General features: G+C 42.1%; 1 protein-coding gene across 1 annotated transcript; it reads right to left on the reverse strand.

Moving 5' to 3' along the window:
- Positions 1–7,149: 7,149 nt before the first annotated feature.
- On the reverse strand, positions 7,150–8,990 carry LOC103444443 (squamosa promoter-binding-like protein 3). Its single transcript, XM_008383374.4, has 2 exons — positions 8,308–8,990; positions 7,150–7,587 (listed from the first exon to the last, which is right to left on the reverse strand). Exons 1-2 carry the CDS (start codon positions 8,637–8,639, stop codon positions 7,353–7,355), a joined length of 567 nt encoding a protein of 188 aa, XP_008381596.1. The 5' UTR covers positions 8,640–8,990; the 3' UTR covers positions 7,150–7,352.
- Positions 8,991–9,195: the final 205 nt, after the last annotated feature.

Genomic DNA, 9,195 nt, shown 5'->3' on the forward strand with positions numbered 1-9,195 from the left:
GAGGATTTGATGAAGAACGAAAAGGGCTTTCTTGATCCTTCGGGATTTGCTTGAGAGATTCGGAGTTTCAGAGCTTCAGAGCTTCAAGGTATAATATGAATTCCTTCCCAAATGAATGAAATTGGCTTCTATTTATAGAATTTTCCAAGGCCTAATTTTGAATATAATATTCCAGATGAAATAAGTCGTTTCTGCCAAGTGTTGACACGTGTCATGTTTGATGACTTTTTCGATGATTCTCGATTTTTTGTTTAGACACACGCTACGTGTAAAATTTATGTAATACATGAGCGCTGAAACTTTGATTTATCGGTCAACATTTATTTACCGAAATTTCGATGTCTACACAAATTATTTGTTTTCAAAAGATGATCTTTAATTGTTGAAAAGAGAACAAAGAGTTCGAATTATGGTATTTATACCGCTAAATGATGTCACATCAGAAAAAAAAATCTAAATAAACTTCATCCTTAATAGGAAGAACGGTAGTATAATCTCTACTAATTAATAAAAAATTCATTGTCAATCAAAACTTTATGAAATTACCAGTTTAACTCTCTAATTAAAACGGAACATGAATAAGAAATATGGGGCAAAAATGTAATTTCATACAACCAAATTTTACTGTTTTTTTTTTCAAAGTCTCACCTACATTTAATTCTAACATATCTCTAATTTAAAAAATAAAAAAATAAAAAAAAACCTACCCACTTCCACATTCTCTATCACTCTCTTCCTCTCTCCTATTTCAAAAACAACAACAACACCAACAACAACAAAGCCTTTTCCCACTAAGTGGGGTCGGCTATATAAATCCTAGAACGTCATTGCGCTCGGTTTTGTGTCATGTCCTCCGTTAGATCCAAGTACTCTAAGTCTTTTCTTAGGATCTCTTCCAAAGTTTTCCTAGGTCTTCCTCTACCCCTTCGGCCCTGAACCTCTGTCCCGTGGTCACATCTTCGAACCGGAGCGTCAGTAGACCTTCTTTGCACATGTCCAAACCACCGTAACCGATTTTCTCTCCTCTTTCCTTCAATTTCGGCTACTCCTACTTTACCTCGGATATCCTCATTCCTAATCTTATCCTTTCTCGTGTGCCCACACATCCAACGAAGTATCCTCATCTCCACTACACCTACGTGTTGATGCTTCACCGCCCAACATTCTATGCCATACAGCATTGCCGGCCTTATTGCCGCCCTATAAAATTTTTCCTTGAGCTTCAGTGGCCTACGACGGTCACACAACATGCCGGATGCACTCTTCCACTTCATCCATCCAGCTTGTATTCTATGGGTGAGATCTCCATCAAATTCTCCGTTCTTTTGTAAGATAGATCCTAGGTAGCGAAAACGGTCGCTTTTTGGTATTTCCTGATCTCCGATCCTCACCCCTAACTCATTTTGGCCTCCGTTTGCACTGAACTTGCACTCCATATATTCTGTCTTTGATCGGCTTAGGCGAGGACCTTTAGATTCCAACACTTCTCTCCAAAGGTTAAGCTTCACGTTTACCCCTTCCTGCGTTTCATCTATCAACACTATATCGTTTGCGAAAAGCATACACCAAAGAATATCATCTTAAATATTATGTTTGTGATCTTCGCTAGATTGCTACGGTCATTAGTGTGGATAAGTATGTAAATGGATAGAGACAGGAAGCAAACACAAGATGTACGTGGTTCACCCAGATTGGCTACGTCCACGGAGTAAAGGAGTTCTCATTAATTGTGAAGGGTTTACACAGTATATAGGTTCAAGCTCTCCTTTAGTGAGTACAAGTGAATGATTTAGTACAAATGACATTAGGAAATATTGTGGAAGAATGATCTCGTAATCACGAAACTTTTAAGTACCGAAGTGTGGTATCGTCTTCACTTGCCTTATCTGTCTCATAGGTAGATGTGGCATCTTCTTTGGAAGTACTCTTCCTCCCTCCAGGGGTGGTATCTTTAACTGGTGGAGATGCACAAGGTAATGTATCAATTTCACTTGACGCTTACTTGTAGTTTCAGGCTTGGTCAAGCGCGATACAAACCATGTAGTAGGAGTCCCCCAAGTCGCCGAGCTAGAGGATATGCTGAAAGAGGTGACAGACAAGGTAAGCAAACAGAGCTCCAAGCAATCAGTCCCAGATCAGAAGTTTGATTTCGAGTTTCGGCTGATTGTTATCCTTCTCCTTATCTTGCAGGTAGCATGAAGGATAAAGAGAAGAAAATGAGAAAATGTGATATGAGATACTTTTGCTTTTGAAGAAGTAACTTTCCACAGGCTTATTCTTGAACTGGGCTGGAGGGTTTTCTTGTTTCCGCCAGAGTATAAGGCCGACTGAAGAATTTAAGGGTCAAAACAAGTCCATCAAATCTAGAGTACGTTCGACCCTGCTGATATGGGATACTTTTGCTGTTGACAAAGTAGTGGATGTATCGGCACGTGTTCTGTTGCGCTTGTCTCCACATGCTTCCTTGTATCCTTCTCACTTGCCCTATTTGTTCCTCAGGCAGATGTGGTATATTCTCGGGAAGCATAAGATGTTGAAGATGAGTACTCGAGAGCAATGGGGTTCCAGGCAGTTAGTTCCGGACTGGAAGCTTGATTCCAAGTGCTGACTGATTGCTCTCTTTCTCCTTGTCTTGCAGGTAAGAACAAGGCCAAAGGAAAAGACAGGGAAAAAGCATGATATGGGATACTCTTGCTTTTAACCCTGATGATATGAGATATTCTTGCTCTAGTGTAGCTTGTTTGAAGAGGTATTCTCGGGGGGAAAGAAAGCTGAGTATTTCGAGAGGCTTCGGGAGTGCCCTCTCAGATATGAGGAAGGGTTGAGCATTTTTGCAGGTCTGCCTGTCCGTTGAGGATGGAGGTCGACATATATAGGAGTCTCCCTAACAAGGAGTAATACTATTCTTTTACCCTGCTTGGTCATAGCACGGTAGTGGGAGCTGCCAGCTTCACGTGTTTTAACTATGTCAGAGCACTTTGAAAAAGTGGTCTGTGGTATCTGGAAAGTTGATGTTACGTGTGAAGATTACAGACAAGTTTTATCCCAGGAGATCTGGCTCTCGAAGTTGAGAAAGCGGTGTGAGGATTACAGACAAGCTTTATCTAAGGGGGTCTCGAAGTTGAGAAAGCGGTGCCTCTTCGGTTTTCGAACAAGCAATCCTGTCGGAGATCTATCTCTCGAGATTCGGAGAACGGTGCCTCTTCGATTTTTTAGAAAGCAATCCTGCTAGGAGTCTGGCTCTCGAGATTCGAAGAACGGTGTCTCGTCGCTTTTTGAGAAAGTAATCATGTTGGGAGTCTGGCTCTCGAGATTCGGAGGACGGTGCCTCTTCGATCTTGAAGCAAGCAATCTTGTTGGGAGTGTTTTCTCGAATGTGAGTAAAGGTTAGGCCTGTTTGCTAGTCTACCTTGCCACGGAGCATAGAGGTTGACCCACAGGGACTTTCCAATTATCCAGCAATGGTCCTGTTCTTTTACCCTTGTGGGTAATAATATGGTAGCTAGACCTTCAAAATTTATGTGTCTAAACTTTGTTAGTGTTGTTTCTTTGCTATTCTTTTACCCTTCTTGGTCATAGCGATGTAATGGGAGCTGCAAGCTTCACGTGTCTAAACTTTGTCAGAGATTTTTGGCAAAGTTATCTGTGGTACCCGTGAGCTGATGTTGCGTCTAGAAAGTGAATGATTGAACAGTAACATTCACGTGCTTTCTACTTCACTAGAAATCTTCGACAGAATGCCCGTAATTTCCGCAAAGTTGAGTGTGCATGTGACAGGTGCTGACAAGGCTGAAAAAGCAGGTACCTCTTCGATTTCTGAGATCGGCCCTCGTGGTCTCTGAGCAGCCCAGCTTTTGAGAAAGCAAGCGCCTCTTCGATTTCTGCGATCGACCTTCGTGGTCTTTGAGTAGCCCAGCTTTTGAGAAAGCAAACGCCTCTTCGATTCCTGAGATCGGCCCTCGTGGTCTCTGAGCAGCCCAGCTTTTGAGAAAGCAAACGCCTTTTCGATTTCTGAGCAGGCGCCTCTTCGATTTCTGAAGCTCCATCGAGTGCGGATTTTTATAGAGGCTGGTATTAAGTTCCAAAGCACACTTGAATCTCCACCAGTAGAAGCTCCCTTCTTGCATTTCTAAGATCTTGATTTGTCCGACCTCTTTTCTCTTCAACACCTTTGAAAATGTCTGGCCCCTCCGACCGTCGTTTTGACTTGAACCTTGTTGAAGAGGCAGCCACGCCTTCTCCAGACAACATATGGCGCCCATCCTTCTTATTCCCTACTGGTCCTCTTACCGTTGGGGATTCCGTGATAAAGAATGATATGACCGCTGCGGTGGTGACCAGGAACCTTCTCACTCCCAAAGATAACAGACTACTTTCCAAACGGTCTGATGAGTTGGCTGTTAAGGATTCTCTGGCTCTCAATGTTCAGTGTGCAGGTTATGTGTCTAATATGGCCCAACGCCTATTTGCTCGAACCCGCCAAGTTGAATCATTGGCGGCTGAAGTGATGAGTCTCAAACAGGAGATTAGAGGGCTCAAGCATGAGAATAAACAGTTGCACCGGCTCGCTCATGACTATGCTACAAACATGAAGAGGAAGCTTGACGAGATGAAGGAATCTGATGGTCAAATTTTACATGATCATCAGAGGTTTGTGGGTTTGTTCCAAAGGCATTTATTGCCTTCGTCTTCTGGGGCTGTACCGCGTAATGAAGCTCCAAATGATCAACCTCTGATGCCTCCTCCTTCTAGGGTGCTGTCCAGTACTGAGGCTCCGAATGATCCCCCTCCGGTGCCTTCTCTTTCTAGGGCTCTACCGACTGCTGAGACTTCTCCTAAGCAACCTTTGTGAAGGCTCCCTCTTGTTTGTTTATTTTGACTCGTGTATATGTACATATTTGTAACTTCTTAGAGATATCAATAAATAAGCTTTGTTTCATTTCAACGTATTGTGTTAAATACACCAAAGCCTTCTTCACTAAGTTCTTTGAATTTTTCTTTTGTTGAAGCTTGTATGTTGAAGCTTTGTGAGTGGAGCATGTAGGTTGAGGTAGTGTTCCTTTAATTTCCCGAGTGGGGAAAAACTTCTCGATTAGAGACTTGAAAAAATCCAAGTCACTAAGTCGGGTCGGCTATATGAATCTTAGAACGCCATTGTGCTCGATCCTGTGTCATGTCCTCCGTTAGATCCAAGTACTCTAAGTCTTTTCTTAGAGTCTCTTCCAAAGTTTTCCTAGGTCTTCCTCTACCCCTTCGGCCCTAAACCTCTGTCCCGTAGTCACATCTTCTAACAGGAGCGTCAGTAGGCCTTCTTTGCACATGTCTAAACCACCGTAACCGATTTTCTCTCAGTTTTCCTTCAATTTCGGCTACTCATACTTTACCTCGGATATCCTCATTCCTAATCTTATCCTTTCTCGTGTGCCCACACATCCAACGAAGCATCCTCATCTCCGCTACACCCATTTTGTGTACGTGTTGGTGCTTCACCGCCCAACATTCTGTGCCATACAGCATCGCCGGCCTTATTGCCCTCTTATAAAATTTTCCCTTAAGCTTCAGTAGCATACGACGATCACACAACACGCCGGATGCACTCTTCCACTTCATCCATCTAGCTTGTATTCTATGGTTGAGATCTCCATCTAATTCTCCGTTCTTTTGCAAGATAGATCCTAGGTAGCAAAAACGGTCGCTCTTTGGTATTTCCTGATCTCCGATCCTCACCCCTAACTCATTTTGGCCTCCATTTGCACTGAACTTGCACTCCATATATTCTGTCTTTGATCGGCTTAGGTGAAGACCTTTAGATTCCAACACTTCTCTCCAACGGTTAAGCTTCGCATTTACCCTTTCCTGAGTTTCATCTATCAACACTATATCGTCTGCGAAAAGCATACACCAAGGAATATCATCTTGAATATGTCCTGTTAACTCATCATTTACCAACGCAAAAAGGTAATGACTTAAGGATGAGCCTTGATGTAATCCTACAGTTATGGGGAAACTTTCGGTTTGTCCTTCATGAGTTCTTACGGCAGTCTTTGCTCCTTCATACATATCCTTTATAGCTTGGATATATGCTACTCGTACGCCTTTCTTCTCTAAAATCCTCCAAAGAATGTCTCTTGGGACTCTATCATACGCTTTTTCCAAATCTATAAAGACCATGTGTAAATCCTTTTTCCCATCTCTATATCTTTCCATCAATCTTCGTAAGAGATAGATTGCCTCCATGGTTGAGCGCCCTGGCATGAACCCGAATTGGTTGTCCGAAACCCGTGTCTCTTGCCTCAATCTATGCTCAATGACTCTCTCCCAGAGCTTCATTGTATGACTCATTAGCTTAATACCCCTATAGTTCATGCAATTTTGTACGTCGCCCTTATTCTTGTAAATAGGCACCAAGGTGCTCTTTCGCCACTCGTTTGGCATCTTCTTCGTTTTCAAAATCCTATTGAAAAGGTCAGTGAGCTATGCTATACCTGTCTCTCCCAAGGCTTTCCACACTTCAATCGGTATATCGTCTGGGCCAACTGCTTTTCTATGCTTCATCTTCTTCAAAGCTACAACCAATTATTCCTTCCTGATTCGACGATAGAGGGTGAGCTATGCCAGGAGCTATGAACACAAGAATATGAACACAAGAATATGTCAGTGAGCTATGAACACAAGAATATGTCAGTGAGCTATGACATATTCCTGATTCCCTCCTGACACAAGAATATTCTGCTTATCTCCTACCAATTATGCCATGCTTCATCTTCTTGTCATGCATTCAAAAAGTGCACTTCCTATCTAATGAACAAATGACATGTGGTGAAATAATGACACGAGAGGATCTCTTATCCTACTGACCTCCGTTTCACAATTTTCCCAACTTGGACATCAATGCCGACCATCCGGATATCCATGAGTAACAGTTCCATCAACATTTAGTCAGATTACACAAAGCTTAAACCACCAAAACTGTACCACTTAAGAAAACAAAAGAGAACATCTAGAGAAAACAACACTTAAACTTTTGTCTTATCAATTCCTCTCATTTCGATTACGGATCAGTAAACGAGCCATTAATGTTTGCTATGCAACCTCCAACAACGAAGTATTGAGGCATTCTATTCCCATCCATTCCGCATAAACGAGAAATGTACTAATCTTGCAAATTATATTAGTTATAGAGCTAGCTAAATCACTTAGAAGTTTTTATACCTTCCCACAGCCGGTTAACAGCAATCCTAGCACACACACTTCATGAAATTGAATTTGTTACAAGCCAAGTATCCAACATCTAATAATTATACATCTCTAATTAAGCTGACAGAAGAGAGGGAGCATGCTTGCTATAAATCTTATCTGATATGGAAATGCTTGTGAATTGAATTTCCTGGAATGGTTATCCGAATTCTTCCGCTGTCATCGACCTGCCCGCATACATCCTTGAACTGAGTCCCTGCACCAACATTGCAGCTTGAGCCTTCAACTGCATGAGACTCGGCTGGATTCTTCCTTCGTCGTTCGTTGTGTCCTGCCAGACGCCTGCGACAACTCCTTTTGGTGTCGTCGAATTCTGGTAGCTGATGAAATCTGCAACACAACAACATTCGGCATCAGGATGCTTGCTTATTTATCGGTGAATTTGAAGTTTTAAATGTTGCAAGAGAAACTATTTAACATTGGTGAAACAAAATGTACCAGTAAACTGCTATTCTTGGTAGATATACTTAAATGATTCAGCCTCATTACAAATTGGAAAGAGTAAATTAAGAACAAAAACAGAACCATACAACTTTGAATTTTGAACTTATTGCCAGAGATCGATACAACGACACGAGTAAATGTAAATTGAAGAGTAGCAATGTGCATCAATCGCACACAGGAACACATAAAAGAAACCGGCAACAACAAATTATGCGATTTCTGCAAAACCAATATATAAACTGAGCAAGCAAGTGGCCCTTTACCATAGTGGTGGAAAGGTGTTGAGCCCTTGCAAGAAGGCGTGAGATCAACCCCCTCAGTGGTTAATCTGACATATAATCTAACAAAATCTATCGTTTAAAGGTCATACCCAGTGCACAAGGCTCCCGCTTTACGCTCCCGCTTTACGCAAGGTCTAGGAGAGGTGAATGTCGGCTAGCCTTAAACAAAATCTATCGTTTAACCAAAAAAATATATATATAAACTGAGCAACAATTACTACACATTTTCATACCGCAGAAAAGAAAAATCAAACAGAAACAAAAGAATGGAAATGAAAATTGCAGCAAGAAAGATTGCAATAAGTGGGAAGTGGGAAATGATTACCTGCTGCATTGCTGGCAAAACCTTTGGTGGAGGCCAGAGACAAGCACAACCTGAGACTTGGAATGAAGGTCACAAACCTTATGCTTTCTATGATACTGCTTTTCTTCACTCAGATCAGCTGTGCACCTGTCCGCCTGACACCGTCTCATCGCGCCGCCTCCTCCTCCACCGGATGACAAGGACGAGGACAACGATCTCTTCAAGCCTCCTTTCTTCTTCCTGTCTACTTGCAGCTCACCATCAAATTCCTCCTCCTCCTTCTTCACCACCGCCACCACCCGCGGCTTCTCCCCCATCTGCTTGTTCAAGTCCAACTTACTCATTCCCTCCATCAACGGATCGACCCCAGATGATATATATCACCTTTTTTAGTAAAAAAGAGATGAGGAAGGAAGGAAGAAAGAGCAGGAAGATATTAGCGGAACAAGAGGAGGGGGAGAGTAAAAAGTAGAAGGGAAGCAGCACAAGGAGGGATCAGGAGGAGAAGTGGGAGAGTGAGGACCACAACATTCTCCTCCATAATTTTAAGGGTTTATGTAACAAGCCTTTTGCTTCTTGTCCGTTGTTTAGCAGCTTGTACTTGTACAACAATAATGCAGAGGGGTCAGAGACTCCAGAGGGGAGGGGATAATACCGACGAAAAGTTACAAATAAGCAAACCCAAACACTTTGGGTCTCTTTCCCTTTCCCTTTGTTTCCATGTTTACAAATCAACCCTCACCAATTACCAACATCTCCAAGGAGGTAGCATTTGCGTAGCATTGGAGATTATAAGAAAAAGGATAATACTAGGTTGATCAAATTTCTAAACTAAATTTTATAAATCAAATGATGTCGATATCGCTGATTGGATTATTACTTAAGTACCGATTAACGTATTTATTTTCT

This window comes from Malus domestica, chromosome 09 (genome assembly GCF_042453785.1).
Source record: "Malus domestica chromosome 09, GDT2T_hap1".
Lineage (NCBI taxonomy): Eukaryota > Viridiplantae > Streptophyta > Magnoliopsida > Rosales > Rosaceae > Malus > Malus domestica.